Source organism: Marmota flaviventris, chromosome 3, assembly GCF_047511675.1.
Source record: "Marmota flaviventris isolate mMarFla1 chromosome 3, mMarFla1.hap1, whole genome shotgun sequence".
NCBI lineage: Eukaryota > Metazoa > Chordata > Mammalia > Rodentia > Sciuridae > Marmota > Marmota flaviventris.
Window position 1 is genome coordinate 137,875,410 of NC_092500.1, and position 26,718 is coordinate 137,902,127.

The 26,718-nt window shown below is 35.9% G+C and overlaps 1 protein-coding gene and 1 pseudogene across 1 annotated transcript; both read left to right on the forward strand.

Moving 5' to 3' along the window:
- Positions 1–3,468: 3,468 nt before the first annotated feature.
- On the forward strand, positions 3,469–24,771 carry LOC114107288 (disintegrin and metalloproteinase domain-containing protein 25-like). Its single transcript, XM_027954706.2, has 2 exons — positions 3,469–5,481; positions 24,745–24,771. The coding sequence occupies exons 1-2, from the start codon at positions 3,469–3,471 to the stop codon at positions 24,769–24,771; spliced, it is 2,040 nt and encodes a 679-aa protein (XP_027810507.2).
- A 172-nt stretch (positions 24,772–24,943) lies between these two features.
- LOC117794910 (disintegrin and metalloproteinase domain-containing protein 25-like) overlaps positions 24,944–26,718 on the forward strand; it is a 29,004-nt pseudogene continuing 27,229 nt past the window's right edge.

Below are 26,718 nucleotides of genomic sequence, written 5' to 3' on the forward strand. Positions count from 1 at the left end.
AATTCCTTTTCTACTTTATTTGGTAGGAATACTATAAACCGTTTTTAATGTATTGTTATTCAAGTTTGAAAATACTGAATTAGACTATATACAAGAGTGAAGTGTAGGTGTTAATTAGAATACAGAGATTGATGGATTTGATGAAGTTTTGGTGCATGACGGTCACTTTGAGGCCTCTGTACTATTATGACATTATTCTACTTGATGAATGAAAACAGAGTCTTGGCATCTGGAGTCATTGTACAAAACAATGTAATGTGTGAAAAAATAGTCTTCCTTAAATTTTCTTTTGAGTTTGTTTTCCTAATACCTGCTTGCAAGATGAGGTGTTAAGAATACATTGTGAGATTTATTTTGCTCACTCTCAACAATGCACACAAGTAATCAATGACTATTTCTATCGCAACAAAAATCTACACCCCTTCGTAATTACTAAATACATGTAAAGACATGGAGAGCAAAGATTCAGATCAAAATTTTACGCATGATTTGGAGAAGTTATCCACAAAGTTTCCTTTAGTGACCTTGCTTACTTCTGTGGGTTTTTAGCCAATGTAAAGTTAGCCACCTCTTTATTTTACTTGATTACTTCCCCAAGCAATCAAGGTGCTCTTCTCATTTTAAAGATCAGGATTGTATCTAACCTCAGACAGGTCTCCTGCTACTTATGTGAAATGACAAAGGAAAGAAAAGAAAATCACTTGATCCTGAATTAAATAGCACTAAATGAAAAATTCTTCATTTACAACATTATGCAATTTGATAATCATAACAAATTGCAAAAACAAAACAATATTGATTTTCAGTTGAGGGTCCTACCCATTAATAAGGAAATTGAGGGGAAAAAACAGAAATTAGGGAAAATATGTGGACAAAATGCACAGATTTTTAAAAGGATGGAAGTATTTAAAATCAATATTTGTTTGTAACTTCATTCTTTAGGGTGAGCTATCAGGCTATCTTTTTCTAGTATTATGTGTCTTTCCTTCATACCCATCCTCCTAAATAGACTGCTGCAATTTATTTCCCCAGAAGTATTGACAGTGTGTTGTCACAGTAGCGAAAGCATTAATCTAGACTGGGTTGAGCACTTTGGTCAACAGTGGTTGAACCGATAGAAACTAGAGTTGGGTTATGGGGGTGACAAGTCAATGAAGAAAACTTGAAAAGTGGGAAAACATGAAAGGAAACCTTTTGTGTGTCCTCTGTGAAGCTGATGAGTAACTTTTACTTAAGAATAAAGTTATGGCTAATGAATATGTGAGAGTTGAGATGTTCAAGCATAATGATATGATATAGGACAATGCTGTCAGTCAATTGCTAAAGGTGGCTGAGCACAAGTTGTAACAGTAATAAACACATCTGGGAGCTTGTGAGTTGCCCACATGATTGCTTAACATAGTGAGAACATTAATAAGGTTGTTAATGGAGAAGAAAGAAGCAGTAGACACCCAACACTTTCTGGCTTGTGCAGCATTGATCAGGAGGTTGTTGAAAGAATTGGGAAGAATGGGAATAAAGGTTGGAGGGGATGACTGCTAGTTTTTTGGTTTGGAAGTAGCTTTGGCAACAAAAGCAAGTTATGACTGAATATCTGGTCTGTATGACAGAAAAACTAAATCACCTCCAATATGTGCTTAAAATTGTTGACTCAAAAAAATTTTGTAAAATAAACTAAGAAAAAGGAGTTCTCCATAACAAAGTTTCACCAGAGGAAAGTCTGTTGCTGTGTTTAGTGAGAAGTTTCCATGAGTGATAGGAAAATTATTTTAAAGAGAGAGAAAGCTCAAAGAACTTATAATCAAGATCAAAGAAAAATTAAGGAGAAATGGGGCCAGGAGGAGAATGGTTTTGAATACAGACACTTTTGTGTTTGAATTCCCAATTGTGGAAAGTGGTGTTTGATCATTGTGTTTTAGATCCCTTGTCACAGATTCCACTTTCCTCTACTGCCATTGTTTCTCTTTCTCCCCCAACCAGCGTGGTGGTTCTGAATGTCATCACTTTTAAGTTATCATGGCTTTAAAGATATCATGAAAACTATGGATACTCTCAAAAGGACAAGAAAAACAGGCATTTTATCTGGAAAGTATTAAATGCAATCTAACAGATTCTTAAAGTATATCTTCACTGCAACCACTGTGGAAATTTATGTTCCACATCATTAACCTGTATCATCCTGTGATATTTCCCAGGCATGCTGCACAGTATCTGCATATTCTGCAGTACATTTCCTACTTTGCTTGATAACAAAGTAACAAATCAGTATCATCAGCCAGGAATTGTGCTTTTATCAGATTTCTCATTTGTACTCATTCATCATAGGATATTTGTACTCTCAAAATGATTGTTTAATCTCTATTTTTGTAGGTTTTCTCATTTCTGAGACAAATCCATGGGAAGGTTGATCTTGGAGCAGTTTCCTCAGGATCCTGAAATGCCAGGGATTTTGATGCCTATGCTCTGGTACAACATCACCTGCACTGAAGCTTTCCTCCATTCTCCCAGGGTTCATTGATTTCCTTTTCATATCAAGAGGCTTTATTTTGCTCCCACCCTCCCTATTTCTGTTCCTCTTTCAGCTAGTTTGATCTACTTTTCTTTATATGCAGCCAGAGATTTTGAAAATATTATTTTTTGTATGAGTGTAATCACATAAAACACCTTTCAGTAACAAAACCAAGTTATGTGTTGCTTGCTTTATGCCTGAAAATATCCATTACAAGCAGATTCCAATACCTTTGAAGGACAATTGGTGCTTTGACATTGAAATCCGACAGAATTGGAGGAAGATCATACAAATCATAATTAGTTGCATGGAAGCCCATATTAAGTATCATCAAGAAAAGTAATGTATATAAAATTGTTTTGCATATTTCTCCTGAGTAATGTGTGTAAATAGTCATTTGATATAGGAAAGACAACCAATTATTATTTATTCCAAGTCGATTTGTATATATTGTAACTCCCTCATCAAAACAAGGTATATATTCAGCTTTTCATTCAGACTCTGGTTTTAAATATTTTTTGTGAAAATGTTCCCTTTTGTACATGTATTTAGAGAATGGTTCATGAACCCATGGGTATGGCAAATTTCAACCAATGGGCAGTTGTTATAATTTTCAACTCCCACAGTCTGACTCCACCTCATCAAAACTAAAGAGCAAATCCAGTGCACTATATGGAGTCATACCTTAAACCAAACACTAATGCATTTTAACCCATACCCTGCTATTCTTCTCCACCTTAGACTTTTCATAATTTAGGTAGCCCATCACTGCCCTTCTTTTCATTTTTTCTTTTAGCTGTGTTGCTCTGATGGATTGACTCTGCCAGAAGACATCCAATTAAAGGTCAGTGCTGCTTGCAACCAAGTCAAAGGGAGGAGACAGGACAACAGCACCTCCTGCCTTGCCCCATTGCCTCCAGTCATAAACCATGATGGCTGTGGGTGAGGCCCTGGTGCATATGAGGATCACTGTCCTGCAGCTCTACCTGGGAATATTGCTCTTCCTTTCTGGATGGGTCCAGATTGGGCACTCTCAACACTACAGCCCCCCAGAAGTAGTGATACCCTTGAGGATAACTGGTACCCGTAGAGGCATGAGGACCCCTGACTGGATCTCCTACAGTCTGCACTTTGGAGGCAAGAAACACATTGTCCACATGAAGGCCAAGAAACTTCTGGTGTCCAAACCCTTCTCTGTGTTCACCTACACAGACCAGGGTGCTCTGCATGAGGACCACCCTTTTGTCCAAAGTAACTGCTACTATCATGGTTATGTGGAAGGGGACCCAGAATCCCTGGTTGCTCTGAGCGCCTGTTTGGGGAGCTTTCAAGGTATGTTAGAGATCCATGACAATGTTTATGAAATCAAACCCAGAAGATTTTCTACCACATTTGAACATCTGGTTTATAAGATGCACAGAGAGAAGACACAATTCCCGCCCCACAGATGTGGATTAACAGAAGAAGAACTAGCACGACAACTGACACTGCAAAGGAGTGATAATTCCATTCTGAAGCAAAGTGGCTATGAAGGGTGGTGGACCCACACATGGTATCTTGAAGCAGTTTTGGTTGTAGACTATCAGCGATTCCTGTATAAGAGAAGTAATGTTTCACTTGTGGTACAGGAAGCATTTGTCATTCTCAACAATGTACATTCCCTTTTAAGTAAATTGGATGTTAATTTGAGTTTACTTGGAATTGAGGTCTGGAATGAAAAGAACTTTATCAAAGTGACTAATAACATATTTAGACTCCTGGATGAGTTTTGCAATTGGAAGAGAATCAGCCTTGAATCTCGCAAAAAACATGATCTTGTACATTTTTGGGCAAAACAAGATTTTGGTATACATCTTGGCTTAGCCTATATTGCAACTGTATGCATACCTGGTATGGAATGTGGAGTGGAAAGTCTCACGAATGATTATCTTTTTGATTTTTCACTTACTACTGCACATGAGGTGGGTCATAATCTGGGTATGTACCATGATGTATGGATATGTCAATGTGGGCAACGCCATTGTATAATGTCTGAAGAACAATCAGATGGCACAAGATTCAGCAACTGCAGTTATGCTTATATGTGGGAAAACTTTCCATTTATGAACTGTTTGCGCAATGCACCAAAACAAATGGATGTCTTCAGGGGGAATGTCTGTGGGAATGGTGTAGTTGAAGAAGGAGAGGAGTGTGACTGTGGACCCCCAATTTTGTGTTCAAACCATCCATGTTGTTCAGTAAGTTGCACTCTGAAAAATGGGGCTGAATGTGCTTCTGGGCTTTGTTGCGAAGACTGCCTTCTCTTGCCACCGGGTCAAGTGTGTAGAGAAAATGTCAGTGAGTGTGATCTTCCAGAGTGGTGCAATGGCACCTCACCTGAGTGTCCAGAAGATGTGTATGTGCAGGATGGGGTCCGTTGCATGGACAGTGGCTACTGCCATGAGAAGAGATGCAATGCACGTGACGAACAGTGCAGACAGATCTTTGGCAAAGAATCCAGGAGTGCACAGGAGAGTTGCTACACAGAAATGAACAGCCGAGGTGACCGCTTTGGTAACTGTGGTATCATTGATGACCACTATGTCATGTGTAACACATCAGATTTCCTCTGTGGAAGAGTTCAGTGTGAGAATGTGAAAGAAATTCCCTCTTTGAGAGGTCATACTACTGTGCATTGGATGGACTTCAATGGTGTGACCTGCTGGGGTACCGACTATCATTTTGGGATGACTGTACCAGATATTGGTGATGTGAAAGATGGCACAGAGTGTGGTGATGGACAAGTGTGCATACACCGGAAGTGTGTCTCTATGTCATTGTGGGCAAGTGATTGTTCACCAGAGACCTGTGCTATGAAAGGGATCTGCAACAACAAACATCACTGCCATTGTGACCCTAACTGGGAGCCCCCGAACTGCACAGAAGAAGGCTATGGAGGGAGTGTTGACAGTGGCCCACCTCCTGGGAAAATAGTAATGAAGAGAGCTAGGCCAAAGAAGAATTTCCCTGCACCACTTATTTTTTTATTTCCATTTTGTCTTTTGATGTTGATTGTGTTACTTTTGATTTTGGCGATCCTATAAACAACGCCTAAGAAAGAAGAGGGAAATATGCAACCTTCACCTGAGATGGAATAGCTGTGTGTTCAAACTTACCCTTTACTTGACAAAGAAGAGCTCAATATATAAACTTTACCTGAGATAGAAGAGCAAAATTTTTACATTTTCAAAAAATAATCCCAATCCTCAGTGAAATTTCCCATGCATTAACATTTATTATCCCGGAAGTAGAAATGTTATTGCAAATGTTAGAAACCACTGTCAGGAAGGTCCAGAGATCATTGCTTCAGGATCATAAGCATTCACCATAATACATGTAATTAATAACAGTTTCCTACTTATCATTATTTCAAGCAATTTTAGTAGGTTTTTAAATTTCTTTTATTGGGTACTGGAGATTGAATTCAGGGGCACTCAGCCACTGAGCCACATCCCCAGTCCTATTTTGCATTTTCTTAAGACACAGGGTCTCCCTGAATTGCTTGGCACCTTGCTTTGGCTAAGGCTGGCTTTGAACTTGTGATCCTGTTGCCTTAGCTTCCCAAACTGTTGGGATTTCATGTGTGCACCACTGCCCCTGGCTGATTTCATTATTTTTTAATGTTTACTGCACTAGGGATTGATTTCAGAGCCTTGCACATGCTAGGCAACCATTCTACCACCAAATATTAGTCATAGTGGTTTGTTGTTCATGGAAATACTTCTTTGTGTTTCTTAAGCCTACTGCATGATTAGATCAAGTGTGTGTGTGTGTGTGTGTGTGTGTGTGTGTGTGAGAGAGAGAGAGAGAGAGAGAGAGAGAGAAAGAGAGAGAGAGAGTGAGAGAGAGTGTGTGTGTGTGTGCTCCCCATCTCTCATCACTCTGCTGTGTCACAGGGAGAGAGGAAACTCACAAATCACACCTCTTTGCAGTCCTCCTTAGCAGTTTCTGCCCTTGGGGGAGCCACAGAGAGACGGGATACCTGTGGGAACTGCTTGAAGTTTGCATCAGCACCACCTCACTTAGAGTTTTCCATCTAAAAATCAGCTGCAGTAGTTTTCAGTCTGTACATTATTCCTATGTATATTTAGGAACTTCCAGAAGCAAAAGCATCATCAGCCCCAGAAATACAGCAAAGCTACCAAACAACTTATCCTCAGAGCCCTGGGTCCTGGTTCTCTGAGCCCTCTGCCAGATTCCAGAGGTTCTAGCACCAACTTGGCTGTACCTGTCCTCAGAGGTTGGGGTCCTAGAATCATAGAACCTATTCCCAAGATCTGGGTGTGAATATCTGACCTTTTTCCATTGATCTCCAGTCCTCATGGTGACAGCTATGCCTTCTACTTAGTAACTTGTTATCTCAGGAGTGTGGTTTCTTGTTTGTGACTGAATTCTGAGGGCTATAAAACTTACCTTATGCTAGAGAACACAGGAAGGAGTCACACATCAGAGGTTTTTTTTTAACCACTGCCCTTTACCCCCCTGGGAAAATGATTTAAACTTAGGGAGAATGTCTTTGTAATCTCTAAATAGGACAATAGCAGTTGCCACACAATTCCTTTGCGTCTTTGATTACAAAATAGGATGAAGAAGTTATTTACAAGTTTTGTATGTAGGATGTAATAAGTCTTGGCAAATTTTGTTTTCTCTGGGGAAAAAGACCTAGAGATCTCCAATTAAACCTTAAAAATCATACTTTGAGGTCATCAGAGAGCTGGGAAGGCAAGGAGGACTCAATGAACTAAATTTTCCAACTGGAACACAATTGTGAAGTGAGTTGAGTATCGACAGGTGTTCTTTTCTCTGGAGAACTAGTGGATGCTGGATGTGAATAGAGGAGGAAGTTTGGCCCCATTGGAGAACAGGAACTCTGCTGAGAAGCAGAGGGACTCCAGTCCTCTTAGTTACTTCCCAGGCCTGCATTCATAAAGTAGACCTTTGGGGGACTTCAACTGGTAATCATTTTCCCCAAAGTCTCTTCTGCATTGTGAGATGTTGGTGAAATACTCTGAAATTTCTAAAAGGCATATTTTCCTAAATCCATGTTACATTTTTTACACAAGACACAGTGAAGTGGCTTGTCTCAAGCACATTCAGTTTTTCCATTAAGACACTTAATTGGATTCTGGCCTTTCATTTCACAGAAGGCTGAAGAGCTAGACTGTGAACATTTGGATTGTAGAGACTGATCCCCATAATCCTTCAAAGCTGAGCAGTTAGTGTCATGTACACTCCCAAGTGAAAGTGAAGCAGGTCCATATCTGAGCAGTGCTCTATAAGTAAAGATTAGTCCAAGATTTATTGAAAGCTTGCTCACCTCTGGCCTAGCTTAATCCATGATTGATTTAAGTAATTAGCTCCTTAGTCCATCTTCCCAACCCAGGAAATGGGAAATTGTAGTGGAGCCGTTGGTGATTCAATGTATAATTACCAACATACAGCGAAATATTTTTACACTTGCTGTTATGGTTCAAATGTCTGTTCCAAAACTCATTTTGAAATTTCATTGTCAGTTTTATGGTATTTGGAGGTGCGTCTTTCTGAGGTGTTTAGGCAGGACCATCATGACAGATTAAAGCCTTCATTATGAGAGTGGTACAGTTATCACAGGATTGCCTTTCTCATAAAAGCAATCTCCTCTCTTGCATCAACTCTGTCCTTTCCATCTGCCATTATGGATTGATGCACCAGGAAGGCCTCATCACATGCAGCGTTCAATAATTTCACAACTTCCAGAATCATGAGCAATAAACTTATTTTCTCTGTAAATTACCCAATTTGTAGTATTATGTGATAGCAGCAGAAAATAGGCTAAAATACATGGTAAAAGGAAAAAACCTGACTTGCTATTAGAGAATTTTTTTTAAAAAATGGAGTAAGGAGATAAAAGAACAAATTCTTAGAAGTTCCAAAATGATTCAGAATGTAGAGAAACAATACATGAGTCTATGATCATGATTAATATATGTTAAAATAGGAGAATATGTATAAAATGTAAGAAAATATAGAATATCTTCAGTGAATTAGGAACTATCTAATTGATATTTTCCAACTCAAAATTATTGTAAATAGAACTCAGTAGATAAGTTGAACAGTTGATTGGACAGTCAGATATACAAAATTACTTAACTGGAAGACATATCAGTTTAAAAACACCCGTAATAAAGCATAAAAAAGGCCCATGAAAGAAAGTATATGAAATATGTAGAAAATTATTTGATTCCTAGTATTAGAGTCCAAGAAAGTGAAAGGGAATTTGATGCAAATGATGTTCAAATAACTGTTTGTCAATGTTCTTTTTTAAATGGAAGTAAGAATCCATCCCATTCCTCCATATTGGATTATATATTTCTCAGAGACATTGTTAGCTTTTCTTCTTTCTTTAGATTGTGTCCTCTCTAATGATCTCTCTTCAAGTTTGCTCGTTTTTTCCCTGCTTATTCAAATCTTCTTTGGATCTCCTCTAGATTTTGAAAAAAATTCCCACATCCTTGCCAACACTTATTGTTACTTGCATTTTTGATAATTGCCATTCTGACTGTAGTGAGATGAAGTCTCCATGTAGTTTTAATTTGCATTTCCCAAATTGCAGATTTTTGAACATTTTTTCTTGACCATTTGTATTTCTTCTTCTGTGAAGTGCCTGTTCAGTTCCTTTGCCCATTTATTAATTGGGTTATTTATTTTTATTGGTTATTTTATTTTTGTTGTTGTTGTTAAATTTTGAGTTCTTTATATATCCTAGAGATTAATGTTCTATCTGTGGTACAGGTGGTCAAGATTTTCTCACATATGTAGGCTCTATGTTCCTGCTCTTTATTGTTTCCTTTGCTTTGAAGAAGCTTTTTAGTTTGTTTCCATCCCTTTTATTGATTCTTGATTTTACTTTTTGTACTTTCAGAGTCTTATTCAGGAAGTCTGTTATTGAGCCCATACGATGGAGATTTGTGCCTACTTTTTCTTCTAGTAGGCACAGGGTCTCTGATCTAATGCCTAGATCCTTGATCCACTTTGTTTGGAGTTTTGTACAGGGTGAGAAATATGTGTTTAATTTCAATCTACTATATATGTGTTTCCAGTTTTCCCAGCAACATTTGTTGTAGAGGCTATCTTTTCTCTAATATATGTTTATGATGCCTTTGTCCAATAAGAGATAAACTATACTTATGTGGGTTTGTCTCTGTGTCTGCTATTCTGCTCCATTGGTCTTCATGTCTGTTTTTGTGCCAATACCATGACAGTTTTGTTACTATGGCTCTGTAGCATAATTTAAGGTCTGATGTTGTAATGCCTCGCATATTATTTTCTTGGTAAGGATATTTTGGCTATTCTGGGCCTCTTATTTTTCCAAATAAATTTTATGATTGCTTTTCCTATTTCTATGAAGAATGTCATTGGAATTTAATAGTAATTGCATTGAATCTGCATAGTGCTTTGTGTAGTATGGCCATTTTGATTTTAGTAATTCTGCATTTCCAAGAAATCTTTGGAATTTTTCCATTTTCTAGGGCCTTCTTCAATTTGTTTAGTGTTCGATAATCTTTATTGTAGAGGTCTTTCACCTCTTATGTTAGATGCATTTGTTAAATTTATTTTATCTCGTTAAAATTTATTTATTTGTTAGATTTATTTAATCTTATGTTAGGTTTATTTTTTTTTTCAAGGCTATTGAGAAAGAGTTTTCTTGATTTCTCTCAGCTGATTCATCATTGGTATACAGGAATGCAGTTGATTGATGCATGTTAAAGTTATATCCTGCTAATTTGCTGAATTCATTTAGGAGTTCAAGAAGCTTTCTGATGGAGTATTTGGGGTCTTTTAAATATAGAATTGTGTTGTTGGCAAATAAGGATATTTTGAGTTCTTCTTTTACTATTTGTATCTCTTTAAATTCTTTCTTTTTTCTAATTGCTCTGGTTAGGATTTCAAGGACTGTGTTGAATAGGACTAGGGAAAGAGGGCATCCCTACCTTCTTCCAGTTCTTAGAGGGAATATTTTCAATTTTTTTTTTCATTTAGAATGATGTTAGCCTTTGGTTTAACATCTATAGCTTTTACAATGTGGAGGTACGTTCCTACTATCCCTAATTTTTCTAGGGTTTTGAACACGAGTGGATGCTGAATTTTGTCAAATGCTTTTTATACATCTATTGAGATAATTATGCGATTTTTGCCTGTAAGTCTGTTAATGTGATGAATTACATTTATTGATTTCTGTTTGTTGAGCCAACCTTGCGTACCTGGGATGAACCTCGCTTGATCATGGTGCACTACCTTTTTAATGTTTTAGTATGCTATATGCCAATATTGTATTAAGAATTTTTGCATCTGTGTTCATCAGGGATATCGTTCCAAAGTTTTCTTTCCTTGATGTGTCTTTGTCTGGTTTTGCTATCAGGATGATACTAGCTTCATAGAATGAGTTTGGAAGAGCACCGTCCTTTTCTATTTTGTGGAATAATTTGAGAAGTATTGGCATACGTTCTTCTTTGAAGGTCTGGTAGAACTCAGCTGAGAATTCCTTTGTTCCTGGGTTTTTCTTTGTTGGTAGGCTTTTGATGGCATATTCACTTTCATTGTTTAAAATTAATCTATTCAAATTTTCTAGGTTCTCTTGTTTCAATTTAGGGAGGTCATATATCTCTAGAAATTTGTCAGTGTCTTCATGGTTTCCAATTTTATTGCAGTATAGATTTTCAAAGTAGTTTCTGATTATTATCTGTATTTAATAGTGTCTATAGTGATATTTCCTTTTGCATCATGAATTTTAGTGATATGAGTTTTCTCTCTTTTTGTCATTAGCTTAGCTAAGGGTTTACCAATTTTATTTATTTTTTCAAAGAACCAAGTTTTTATTTAGTCTATATTTTGAATTTTTTCTTAGATTCAATTTCATAGATTTTTGGCTCTGATTTTAATTATTCCCTGTCTTCTCCTTTTAGTATTGATTTCTTCTTCTTTTTCTAGGGCTTTAAGATATAATGTTAGGTTATTTATTTGGTGACTTTCTGTTTATTTAGTGAATGCACTCACTGCAATGAACTTTCCTCTTAGAACTGCCTTCATTGTCCCAGAGATTTTGATAAGTTGTGTTTCAATTCTCATTTTCCTTTAAGTATATTTTTATTTCATCCCTGATTTCCACTGCTATCCATTAATCATTCAATAGTGTATTATTTAGTCTCCAGGTGTCAGGGTAGCCTCTATTCTTTGTCATTGGTTTCTAATTTCATTCCATTATGATTTAATAGAAAGCAAGGTATTATCTCTATCTTTTTTTATATTTGCTCAGAGTTGGTTTGTGCCTTAAGATATGGTCTATTTTAGAGAAGAATTCATGTGTTGCTGAGAAGAAAGTATATTAAGTCATTGATATATGAACTATTCTCTATATGTCTGTTAAGTCTAAATTATTAGTAGTATTTATTAATACTACTACTAATATTATTACTACTAATAATATTATTCTTTATTTAGTTTACGTTTGGAGGATCTATCCAATGGTGAAAGGGGTGTGTTAAAGACACCCAGTATTATTGTGCTGTGGTCTATTTGATTCTTGAAATTGAGAAGGGTTTGTTTGATGTATGTAGATGCTCCATTATTTGGGGCAAAAATATTTACAATTGATTGTAATTGTCTTGTTGATATGTAATTCCCTTAAGCAGTATGAAATATCCTTCTTTATCTCTTCTGATTAACTTTGGCTTGAAATCCATTTTATCTGATATGAGGCTAGAAACCCTTTCTCATTTACAAGATTTATGTACTTTATATGTTTTTCCCATCCTTTTAACTTCAGTGTGTGGATATCTTTCCCTATGTGGTGAGTCTCTTGTAGACAGCATATTTTGGGGTCTTGGGGTTTTTTGTTTGTTTGGTTGGTTGGTTGGTTGGGATTTTTAAATTTTTTGTAGTTGTAAATGGACAGAATGCCTTTATTTTACTTGTTTATTTTTATGTGATGCTAAGGATCAAACCCAGTGCCTTGCACATGCTATGCAAGTGCTCTGACAGTGAGTTACAGCCACAGTCCCTGGGTCTTGTTTGTTCTGCCAGTTTATGTCTTTTGATTGATGAATTTAGGCCATTTACATTCAATGTTATTATTCAGAAATGATTTTTATTTATTTTTATTTTCATTTTATATCATATTAATTTATATCATATTAATTATTTAAATTAGTTTCTCCTTTGATCAATTATTCCTTTAGTGTAGTTTATCCCTTTGCAGATTTTCAGTTTTACTTTTTATTTCTTCTTCATAAAATATTGTATTGAGTAGGTTTTGTAGTTCAGGTTTTCTAGGTCTGAATTCTGTTTATCATGGAAGGTTTTTATTTCCTCCTCAAATATGAAGCTTTATTTTGCTGAGCATAGTATTCATGGCTGGCATACATTTTTCTTTCAGAGCATGGTGTGTGTGTGTGTGTGTGTGTGTGTGTATTATTCCAAGACCACCTAGCTTTGAGCATCTGGGCTGAGAAATCAGCTCAGATCCAGATTAGTTTCCCTCTAAATGTTACCCATAATTTTTATCTGACAGCCTTTAAAATTTTATTCTTATTCTGTATGTAAGGTATTTTCATTATAATGTGCCTTGGTGTGGATCTTTTTAATTTTGTGTATTTGGGATTCCATAACCCTGCTGTATTTGATTTTCCATTTCATTCTTAAGGATTCACAAATTTTCTGATATTATTTCAACGGAAAGATTGTGCATTCCTGCAGTTTGTATCTCTAAGCCTTCCTCTATCATGATAAATCTTAAGTTTAATCTTTTCATATTACCCTATATTTCTTAGAAGTTCTGTTCATGGATTCTTAACATCTTTTCACCATGTTCAACTTTATTTTCTAAATTATATATTTTGTCTTCATTGCCTGAAACTCTTGTCTTCTAAGTGGTCTAGTCTGTTGGTGATGACTTTCATTGCATTTTTAATTTGATTTATCGTTTCCTTCATTTTGAGGATTTCTGCTTGATTTCTTTTCAGAACCTCTATCTCTTAATTGAAGTGATCTTTCACTTCCTGTGTTTTCTCTCTGATTCCACTCCTTACATTATCTTTTACCATATAGATCAGTTTAACTATGAACTTTCTAAATTCTATCTCTGTTATTTCCTCCACTTTTGGGTCAATTAAGTAGATTGTTGAGGTATTCTGTGTTATTTGAGGTGATTTGTTCCCTTGGTTTTCGTATTGATTGTCTACCCATCTATCTGGATGGATCTAAGGCTGTGTATTTTCTACCTTATACATTTATAGGGTCTATCAATGTTATTAGCACCTCACAGATGGGGAGGGGAACTCCCATGAGCACCAATGTATGCAAACACTATATAGCAATAGATTAGGTCCTTAGTTCCTATTTTTATATCTAGTGTTAATTGATGTAATACATAGAGATAGTAAGAACAAATTATCCATCAGTAAAAACAGTAAATAATCATGCATTATGTCTGACTTAAAATCAAACAATTGGTGTTTTCTATGACTTCCACTATATTTACTATTCCTGTGATATTGGTCGTATGCTAGACATTATATACCTCAATAGTATTAAGAACAGTTAAAGATAGAGTTGAGTATTAGGGGAAAAAAGCATTGGTCCTGATTAGAGCTGAAGAAACTACATTCTCAACTTTAACCAAAGCCATCATACCTTACTCCAACAACATCCTAGAACACAGCACCAGAGTAAAGTCTTTTACCATGAAAGCCATCTTATAAAATTAGTAAAGCCAATTGATTCATCAAAGATACCAATATCAACATAAGGGCACTTAAAAAGCATTAAAAAAGCAAAGTAACATGACATTCTAAAGGAAGACAATAACTAGCAACAGTCCCCAAAAGAAAAGGAAATCAACAAATTGCCCAAGAAAGAATTCAAAATAATGATTTTAAACAAATAAAAGAGAACGTAGGGAGCATTTGAATGAATTTAGGAAAACAACTCATGATATAAATGAGTATTCAGGAAAGTGTAAAGATAATACTTAAGAAACAGAAATTTAAATCTTGGAGCTGACAACTCAATAAAGGAAAAAACGCAAGTGAGATTCTCAATAACAGCAGGATATATAAAGTAGGAGAAAAACTTCTGAACTTGAAAACAGATCTTTTTAAAATACCCAAGTCTCTATCTCTGCTCTTTCCTACCACCCCAATACACATGAAGAAGAACAAAATATTAGAATGAATGAAGAGAATCTTGGAGACTTGTGGAAATCCACTAAAAATAAAAACATTCACATTATAGAGAGTACAGAAAGAAGACAGAAGAAAATGTATAGCAAGCCTATTTAATAAAATTCTAGCTGAAAACTTCCCACATCTTGGGGAAGATGTCAATACACAGGTCTATAAAACCCCAATAAGATTCAGCCAAAACATTTACTCTCTGAGATATATTATAATCAAATGTTATAAGTCCAAGGCATAGAATTCTAAAAATGGCAATGGAAAAGCATCAAAGCACACATATGAAAACTAACAGCAAAATTCTCATTGGATATCTCATTGGGAAAATATCTTTGAAACCCTAAAGATAAAACCAAAATAAAATAAAAGCTGCTGAAAAGAATACTATACCCAGAATAGCTACCCTTCAGAGCTGAAGATGAAATCTTTCCAAGACAAGTGAAATCTGAGGCAATTCATCATCATTAGGCTAGTCTTGCAACAAATTCTTTAAGGGAGTTCTACACATCAAAATACAAAGATAATAACTACTATCAAGAAAATGTAAGAAAGTATAAAACTTAATAGTCAGATAAAAGAGAAAAAGAATCCACCCTTAAATACAGAAACCAACCAAGCACAAAGGACAAAAGAGGAAGGAAAAAACCAAAGCATATACAAAACAACCATAAAATTAACAAAACAACAGGACTAAGTCCTTACCTAGCAATAAGAAGTTGGAATGTAAATGGCTTACATTCCCCACATAAAAGATTTATTATAATAGCTGAATAGGAAAAACAAAGACTCAGCAATATGCTCCATATAGCAATACACTTGCTATATGGTGGTCAAGACACACCAAAATAAAGGGATGGACAAAAATATTCCATGGAAGCAGAAACCAAAACCAAGAGCAGGAGTAGCTATATTTACATAGCTCAAATATTTTTACCTTGCATACAGGCAACATCACAAGACTTGCTTTAAGAAATCAAATTATAAAGTGAGAAATGTGGGATGTTAGTTTTTCTTTCCTGGCTCTGTCACCAACATGCATTAAGATCTTGTGAAAGACGTTTTAAATCCTAGATCATCCTTTTGTGCAGATGGCATACTGTACTGGGCCAAGCTAGGATTCACATTGGTTCTAGGATTCCCTGATCATAGTGTGGCTTACCAATGCACAGGAATAACATTGAGCTTCAACAATACAAATCTCAGGTTTCCCCAGTACTGTACACCGTGGTATGTCACTTGACCCTTTTTTCTTGGGAGCAATAATAGAAGCATCACATTAAAATAATCTTCAACTAGGGAAGGTAGCACATGCCTGTAGCATTAGCTACACAGGAGGCTGAGGTAGGAGGATCACTTGAGTCCAAGAGTTTGAGAACAGCATAAGCAGTATAGCTGCACTCCTTCTTAAAAAAAAATCATAAATAAACAAAATAAAAATAAGGGCTGGGGTTATGGCTCAGCAGTAGAGCATTCTTCTAGCACATGCAAGGCACTGGGTTTGAACGTCAGCACCACATAAAATGAATAAATAAATAAATAAAAGATTTTTCAAAAATTTTTAAATAAAAATAATCCTAAAAGGTTACGTATTCCAAGCTCAGAAATAGTCTCTTACCCTATTTATGGGGGTATATAGTTATAAGAGTGTTGAAATGTTGCAGATTTTATTTGTTTTGTCCTAAGGGAAAGTTAATGGACCAGAGAAAATTGTGTGCACAGCCCTTTTATTTTTTATTACTTTTTGTGGGCTATAATTCTTTTTTTTTAATTTATAAAACATCTTTTATTTTTGCTCAGAGATCATCTTATCTGTCAAAGCCATGAATTTCCAATTTGACAAAGGAAAATGATGATTGGTCTCCACTCAAGTTAATTCTGGGACAGGGGCTTCAGTTTTATAACAAGAGGGAACTAACTAATCCTAATAAATCCTTCAATAGGAGAATAAGACATATTAAGGATGGGGGGAAGGTTTCAAGACCAATAGATCTGGGTTTGAATCTTTAATCAGCACTCCTTGTGATCTTGTTCTCTAGGGCTATAATTCTTTTTGTATCAAATCACAAAAGATCATTTTAAAATAATAAACCAAAAATGATACATTAAATAATAAGGTGATATTTTAAAATCCTCTAATCTTGTATAGTTATAAATGTAAATTAACAAACCAACACACAGCATAAAGAAAACATAAACAAATATTTGTGCTAACATATAGACTGAAAAATTAGTTTACAAAAGCAGTCTAAAGAGACAACTATATTGGAAGATAATAAATATTTGAGCAACTTTTTATTAGATTAGCCATCCTATCACCCACAGACACATGCATATAATCCCAGCAATTCAGGAGACTGACTCAGGGGTTCTCAACTTCAAGGACAGCCCGACTCAATATTTTTTAAAGATAAAAACAGATTTTGAGGGAAATGAATAAGTTATACATACAGTAGCTCTTGTTACTTAGCAAAATTATGTAAAAAAAATTCCTAAATAATTATTAGAAATAATTACTTTCTGTGTAATAATCATAATCAAATCTTAATATACTACATCATAATAAAACTAAATCAAGAAGGAAATACATAATATTCTTCTGCATTTTTCTTCTTTATTATAAAGTACCATATAGGCCAAATGGAAATTAAAATGAGGTGTACTTCTCACACATAGGATATACTACTTTGGCCAGAAAAAAAAAGAACTATTGTTATTGAGAGAAAATAACAATAATTTCTTTTGTTTCTTACCTCCAAACTAAAAAAATTTTTAAATACAAAAGGGATGAGGATACAGGTTTAGTGGTAAAGTATCCCTGAGTTCAGTTCCCTGTATCAAAAAGAAATTCCACTCTTTAAAGAAAAATATATACATCAACATACAAATATGTCAACCAACATGACAAATCAGCTATAAAGTTTAAGAAAAATGCCCAAATGGAAAACAGTATTAACTCCTCAAATCCCTTTACTAATGACACTTGTGAATGGTATATATTACAAAGGCATTGTATCTTTCCTAGGTTGTAGGTTAAAGGTAGCATGGAAGGCAAAGAAAAACACATTTCTTCCAAGAGAGAAAATTGCTTAGGATGAAGCTGTTAGGATACCTAAGGCCTTCTCCTTGGATACAAACTCTTATTTAATATAACAGATAAAATTTTTTTCCAACATTAGAACATATCACCATATTTTTGCTTGACACTGGATGAATTAGTTAGATGGAATTCTGTGTGGTATTGTATTGAATACATAGACCTTTAAGCTCCAGAATAATACTTGGTGCCATAAGATGGGATACTTGTAGGATCTGAGACCAGCTAAAGAATGTGGCGCAGATTCATCCACTATCATATGCTGAATGAGGGTCATAAATACACTGATTAAAAGAGTGTTTATGAGTATAATTTCAATCTTTCAATTCTCTCTTTCAATCTCTCTTTCTCTCTCTCTCTCTTTCAATCTCCTCCACCCCATCTCTATCTCTAACACTACCTCTATCTATCTCTGTCTCCAAAGGGTTCCATGAACCTAACTTAAATGAGTAAAGGGTACAAAACTTTTGCATCAATAGGTTTCACAGTGAAATAGGAACTGCTATGCATGTCTTCATAACATTATAGTTTACAGTTAAACAACACACTGATAGATAGTTCTTGACACATATGGTTGGGAAAACAGCTAACTGACAGATTTTGTCACAAAGTTAATTAAAGACTAAATGTTGAGCTAGATATCAACTGGAACAAAAATTGTGTCGAGATTAATGTTGGTACGAGCAATGAGTATAGGAAAAAGATGATACTAATTTGTGCCTGAATATTTACCCACAATTTATTTACAAAAGATAGCTGGTGATTTTAAAATATGCTTCCAAAATTAAATACTGAAGAAAGCAAATAAACATATAAATTCTATTAAGTGGTAGTTACTCAGTATGTGACTTTTCCTCTGTGTAAACAACAAACAATCTACAGGTTTTCACTATAGTATATTCTCTATCAAGGTGTGTTATGGTTTGTATCTCTAATGTCCGCTGAAAAACTCATGTGCTAGGCAATGTAAGAGTGTTCAAAGGTGTAAGGATTAGGTTTTGACAGTGGTAACCCCATCAGTGGATTAATACCCTTGATGGATTACTAATTTGAATGGACCACTGGTGGTAACTGTATATACAGTCAGATTGGGCATGACTGGAGGAAATCATCACTGGGTCCATGTCCTTGGACTATATATGTCCTTGGCCCTTTCCCCACTCTTGCTCACTTTCTGTTTCCTGGCTGCCGTGAGTTGAACAGTTTTCCTCCTCCATGGGCTTCTGCCATGACATTCCTGCTCACCTCTAGGCCCAGAGGAATGGAGCCATCTGGCCCTGGACTGAACCTCTGAAACTTTGAATCCAAATAAACTTTTTCTCCTCTAAGTTGTTCTGGTCAGGTATTTTGTTCACAGCAATTAGTAGCTGACTAAGACAAAGTGGTTTCTGAATATTTGTAATTCATCATTAGCTTGATGTTTTTGACAATAAACTCCTTTTATGATTCTAAACATTTTCTCAAGAAGTTCATCTCAGTGATGTTTTCAATGTCTGAACTGACAGATTTTGTCACTCTTACTCTGAACAGGCTTCTTTATATGAATTTGCTGCAACTATCCCCAGGAGGAGCAGACAAATAAATTGTAGCTATCCTAGAAGGATAAGGATGGACTTAAGTCTGAGGAGTATTATAATAAATATGACATCCATAATAAATTAAAGTTAGATCCAACATTAGTGTCTGTTTCTCAACTAGGTCAAAACTTCAAGTGGGGGGAAATGAGATTAATTCTCAAACTCCAGCATGTCATGTATGAACCAAGAGACCCTTAAACTCCACTAGTAGAAGTAATACCTGGAGATCAAGGTAGTATATAAGGATAATGAGACTCTTGGGTTGTGTACAGAATTTGATGACTGCAAATGAGTGGCTGGCTTTCTAAAAGATTCTCTGTGAAGTTGCAGTTCAGTGAATATAAACAGTAAAAGATTTCCCAACTGTGTTTTTTAAATTAACCCATTTCTGTTTATGGAGTTACCATCCTAATTCTCCCTCAGTCCAATTCCATAGCTTTTCAATAACTTTTATTTCTAGATCAATTTCTTTCAACATTTAGAGCCTCATTTCATATCTTTAAATTAAAGTTATTGTTAGCATATGATGAAATGCACATTTATCATGTACATTTTGATAAATTTGGATATATTTAAGCACCAATGGAACCCATGACCACAATCAAAACAGTGGTTCTCGTATCCTTGAATGTGGCCATGGTTTCATGGATCCGTTAACACCTAAATTTTCTTCTTGTCTCTTATGTTCCCTGGCTCCTACCTCTCCCTGAACACTCTTTTTCATATACAGTATGCATTTTAGGGGGGGTTTGTTTATTTCACTTGGCATAAAAATTTTTTGAGATTTATCCTGGTATTGTGCGTTTCAGTAGTACAATTCTTATTCTTATTGAGTAATATCTAAATACATGATTATACCTAATTTGTATACCCACTCACATATTGATGAACATTTGAGTTATTTCTCCTTGGGGATTATTAAAAACAAAGATACTATGAAGATTTGTATCAAGTTTGTTTGCTTTTGTGGTACTAGGAATTGAACCCAGGGCCTTACACCAGATGAGTAAGCCCTCTATCACTGAGTTTTATCCCAAGTCATTTTTAAAAATATTTTTTAGTTACAGATGGACACAATTTCTTTATTTTACTTCATGTGGTGTTGAAGATCGAACCCGGTGCCTCACGCAACCCAGTGTCTCACGCATGCCAGGAAAGTGTTCCACCTCTGAGACACAACACCAGCCCTATCCCAAGCCATTTTTTAAAGACTTTTTAAAAAAATTTATTTTTGAAAAAGGTCTGGTTATGTTGCCTAGGCTGACCTTCAAATTGCAATCCCCCAGTCTCAATCTCCCAAATAGCTAGCATTACAGCCATGTGCTTTAGTGTCTGGATGGTATCCAAGTTTCTGTATGGACATAGGTATTTGTTTCTGTTTTATAAATATCTAACAATGGAAAGTTTGGTTCTTATGGTAGATATATAATTAATGTTTAAAGAAATTGCTTAACTGTTTAAAGAAACTGCCTAACTATTGTTAGGACAGAGGTTTCTCATCACTGTATTCTATGATTCTAGATTCTAGATTACAGTCCTTTTCCCCCAATGATTGTAAGTGCTTTTATAGCTCATTGTATGGGTATCAATAGCTCAAGAGCATTCACTCTGGAGAATATTTGTTCATCTTTGATAGCTCCTTTACAGAGCTGGTTACAACTTCCAACTAGCTGGAAACTTCATATCACACTTCTCTCATATGTCCACCTCTTTCTTCCCAACAAGGCCATGGTCCTGGCAATACTCCCAGTCTAACTCATGAAGCCAGTTCTGTGGTCAGCGGGTCAGATGATCAAGTACTGTCCCCTTCTCAAATAAGAAATTCAGCAAGGAATGGGGTGAGATTTCAACCCCCATGGAGCATGTTAACCCACACCAACATCCTTCCTCTATTCTCTCATACCATAAACTAGTCCCATCACCAGACCTGTTGGCCAGATTCTTGTCAACAAGAATATTAAACAAAAATCTCCCCTGATTCCAATCCTTGGAAGTGATTTTGGTGGGTTTTGGGGGTCCTTCATCTTTGGTTTTAGACAAAGATGGGAATAATTTCAATCCATGTATCTCATGCTTCCAGAGCCCTCATCTCATACCCAGATCTTCTCAGACTGGTAGAGAAGGATAAGCCCCAACTTCTAATTTCCCTGAACTTAGAATGAGGGATACTCAGGGTTTTTTTCCCTTAATTTTCCCTTTCAACTGCAATCCTGAGACAACAGGAAGAGATCTCACTTAACATCCTACCCTGGCCCAGCTATAACACCTGGAAATTCCAGATGTATGGTTGTTTCTCATAGGAATGAATCTTCATAAGCTCTTACATTTGAACTTCTATGACTGAACATAACTTCAACACACTGGTTGAACTAAGGGTTGGAATTGCAGTTGTAGCTGGCATGGATTTTTAAACTTTGCGCAAGATACTATTTAAGTTATATGGACTTTTTAGGAATTGGTGAGTTGGAAGATTCTTGTTCCTCATTGCCTATTTATTAGGCAAAGAATAAAAGTCATAACATTGAACTTCAATGTCTACCAATCACCCACGGGATAGAGAACTTTAGTGTAGGAGGATCTTACTCCCCCCCCCCCCCCCCCCCCGCATAATCACCCTGTCACATGGTCTCATTGGCTCTAGTTGGCTAATTTTAAAGACACTAATCTTAACCATAAATTTCAGAAATTTAAGCCATGTGTTAAACCAAAGGAAAAGTGATGGACTTTAACCACAAATACAGGCAGAATAAAAAGGAACATTTTCCATTTGGGGGGAAGGGGAGAAAATTCCCATTAACCCCCAAACACACAAAGACACACACACCCTACATACACTACATCTGGACTAGAGTTGGTCCTCAGAAACAGGTTGGTTAGTACTGTGGATTGGTTTTAAAATATGTTCAGATCTTTAAATCAATATAGAAGTTATGAAATAATTAAAGAAAAAAATAATGGAAATTAAGTTTCTTTACACTATGTTTTGCAATACTTTTTTCTGACTTCTGCCTTATACAAATTTCTTAATTACAAAATTTCTAGAAAAATCAAAAGAAAAAAATTCAAAATACCCCCAAATTCTCATCAATCAAAAACACCAGTAGCCAAAAGTAACATATAATTCTAACCATCGATATCATTGTTCAGAAACAAAAAAAAGAGTAATGAAGAAGGGAAAGTTTTCAGATCCAGCAATTATGGTATACATGTTATGCAAAAATTAAGGTAGTCAGTTTATTTTTACTTTAATTCAACAAAAGAAAAGGATACTGAAATGAAATTGCTGGAATTGGTCAATGTGAGATTAATATTTGTTTATTGCAAAATGTATTTCTTTCAAAAATTTTCTAAAATTAAGCAAAAAAGTCCTTAAGGAGTTCTGATAATATTAAACTTTAAGATATTATTATGTTCTTGAAACATCAGAAAACTCATCTATTACTTATTGTTTATTAATATTTAGCTATATCCAGACACCTAAACAGAGCTACAAAACTTTAACAGGAAAAATGATAAAATGAGTACTTACATTTAGGCTTCTGTATTTCCATATCCCAATATCGTGGTTTTTATATTTACATGATTTTAAAATAAATGATTACATATGCTATATTCTTATAATGTCAAGGTTCATAGAATTAATATTCTGCTCTTTAGCCATAATTTTCACACTGACCAATATTAGTTCTGTATTCTTTTTTTTTTTTTAAATTTGTTTTAGTTGTAGGTGAACACAACACCTTTATTTTGTTTATTTATTTTTATGTGGTGCTCTGGATTGAACTCAGTGACTCCTGTGTGCTAGGCAAGTGCTCTACCACTGAGTCACAACCCCAGTCCAAGTTCTTATTCTTACCATAGACACAATACTCTCGATCACTTCAGCACAGCACTGTTTCTGAAATTGGTGAGTGCCAGCTCTGCATGAAAATACTCAACAAATGTTTGCATTAAATGTTCCTTCAAGTGCTTGCATTAACACTGATATTATGATAATACCTTCATTGTTGGAGCTCAAGAAGGCAATAGCTCAAAAAGTCTTAATATATAAATAATACTTTCAATCCAAGCAAAGATAAGTCAGTCTATGTTTTACCACATAAATGAAAACTTTTAGTTGTTGAAAAAATACGAAAAAAGACAAGAAAAATGTCAGGAAAAGTTGGATCTTCCTTTCTAATAAAAGCAAACAGACATGAAAAATCTTAGCAATATTATATCCATTATTTTACCTGACAGTTTTAATGAACTTTCATCTCTTACATTGAATTAATGCTATCAATATGAATTTTATTGGTTTACAATCTTATTCACTTTTAATCCATAATTTGATTAGGTTTTACAGTTTTCTAAGATATATAAAGAAAGGAGTCAATTGGGTTTTTATTTATAAGCTAAGAAATAACAATAAAATAAAGTCAAGTAAATTAAAATTAAAGGTTGATTAAAAGGAGTAGGTAATGGCCCTGTCTCATGTATATCCCCTTGACTAATTTTTCAGTAGTGAACATAGTACTGACTAGACTCCAAATGCCTACAACTGGAGGTTTATTGTTTTTGTTTTTGTTTTTCTGTTGTGCCTGGCATATGGCAGGCCAGATGTACTGGATAATTAATACATTGAAGCAGCCCTCAACCTATAAGGAAAATGGAGTATAACTACCCCAGTTCTCCCTCCTTATGGATGAAATAATATTAAGGCAACTGTTTCTTGCAAGTTGTTCAGCATATTTAAGAATCACCTGTTATATGCAAGTCCCTTATGTCAAGGGCCTAAACCAACACCATAGTCCCTTTTTAGAATGTGTGTACACAGAGGCTATATGATAAATAAAGTCTGAAGTCCTTGCCTAAGTTCACTTCACAGTAGATCCACTAGAACTATGGACTACTAAGTAGAAATTACTCTGCTAAGTGCTTATTCAAATGCCGTAGCTATGACTGGGAAAATCTAGTACCTGGCCTGTATGGTGAGAATAACCAAATTGGAACCCCTTTCACCTTCCTGAAGATAAACTAAGGGCTATATAATATATTGATTAGAATGGTAGGAAGCAAGGACTATGGTCCCAAACCTAAAGCAATTTTAACTTCACTTAAGAAATTAGCCTCCATAGAATCCATGTTCAAAATGCCTGGGTCAGAGAGCCACTTGAGAAATTTGTGCTTCCCATCTCCACAAATTTTGGCCATATTGAGCCAAGAAGTCCTGGATCCTGTGAGGAAGAGGAAACTCTCTGCAAAAAAAGATAGAATAAGGGTCCTACTAAAACTAAAGTTACCTGTTCTCCATTGTCCTTTTGCTTCTTCTTCTAGTGGACCAACAAGAAAAATGAAGCCTGATACACATGAGGATAAAAGGGTTGTTGTTACATGAAAAGGGCAAGGATGATTATGTCCTGCAAGACATCCACGGAGGCTTTCTCTGGCCACTAAGGCATGCCTGCCCACTGTTACCCCTTATATCTGGAATGTTCACCAAAGGCCCATGTATTTAAAGCTTGGTTCCGAGACCATGGTGCTGTGGGCAGGTGGTGGAAACTCTGAAGAGGTGGGGCCTGATGGGAGGTGTTCTGACTGTTGGGGCCATGCTAGGGAAGGATGTGTTGGAACTTTGACCCTTCTTCCTTGGTTTTCATCTATGGCTGTGGAATGGGTGGCTTTGTGCCACCCTATGTTCTCTGCCATGATGTGTTGTCTCACCACAGATTCAGAACCAATGGGCTGGACTGGAACCTCCAGAACTGTGAGCCAAAATAAACTTTTCCTCCTTCTAAGTTGATATTATCAGATTGTTGTAGCTACCTGGAAATGGAACACCCATTTTCTGGAGGTGTCAACAACTCCCCAGGAGAAGCCCTGAACCAAGCCTGATGAAGGATGGCATGCAAATATCACATTTTCCTTTCCTCTCAATGAGACAATTCTGAGACATGTGACTTACATGTTGTTTCCCAAAGTCACCAAGAAGAATTAAGCTCCAGTTGTTCATGAAGCACTGCTCTTGGTAACAGACCCTTTGCTCCCGTCCCATCTGTTCAGTCCCTACATCCTGAGTTCTCCCAAATAAATTTCTTGCACTCAAATCCTTATTTCAGCATCTCTGAGAGATCCCAAACTAAGGCAGGTCCTTTTAAAAGTTGTTTTTTCATTGAAAACATGCTTTAGAAAAAGCATTTTGATAACTTAAAAAAAAAAAAAACCACAGCTGTAGTGCTCATTCACTACACCTAATTCGATAATCACCTGGGTAACACATACTACAAAGCAGTGTTCTATTTATTTACATGCTCATAGTCAAGAACCAAAGTTGCAACAAGATTTTGTTCTACCTTCTTTGGGAAACCAAGAGATTGTATACTCATATTAAAAGTCCATTTAAAATGGTTATTTACAAATATGTTTGTCTTTGCCCATTTTGTGTTGCTATAGCACAGCCAAGTACTTCATAAGAAAAGAGATTTTGTGTTTTATGATTCTGATAAATGGAAAGAACAGCATGGTATCAGCATTTGAGAAGGGCCCCCTGGCAATTTCACTAAATAGTAGATCAGCTGGCACATGTGAGAGCAGGATGTATGCAGAAAGGGAAAGCAAGAGAATGAGCTAAAAAAGTCAAACTCACTTTGGAACAACCAGTCTCACAAGTACTAATCTGATCCCAGGAGAGCTAGAACTCTGGAGACAGCATCAGTCCCATGACCTTAACCTTCCATTGTTATTATCCTCGCCCCCACACACATACCTGTTAAAGATTCTACTACCTCTCAACATTCAGCCCATGAACCTCTGGGGGACAAACCATGTCCAAACCATAGCAACATATACACACATGGGCATTTTCCATTTGTACACTAAATGGACAAATTCTGCTTTCTGAGAAGCTCGTCTATGCAGAACAGCTTGAATTCATAATAAGACTGCTTTTAAGGCTAAATTGTACACTGCATAACCAAAGAGGTGCCTTTCAAACTCTAGTCCACATCAATGGCTCTTCTGGGATCCTGCAGAGCACAAGCAGCAAAGCTATGGATTTCCAGCATGCATTTGCAAAATAGGTATCTACCTCCTTAGATATTTGTGCCAAACTCTCTTAAATATAAAAGGATGTGAAACCCCAACAAACTCCTACCACATGTGCACATGTGCGCGCTTGCAAATACACATACATACACACACACACACACACACACACACACACAGGAAATGTTAGATGGTTACTCAATGCAGTTTTCATTGCCCTGAGTTGCTTTATCTAATTCTGGAATGTACTCATCAAATCATATTTAA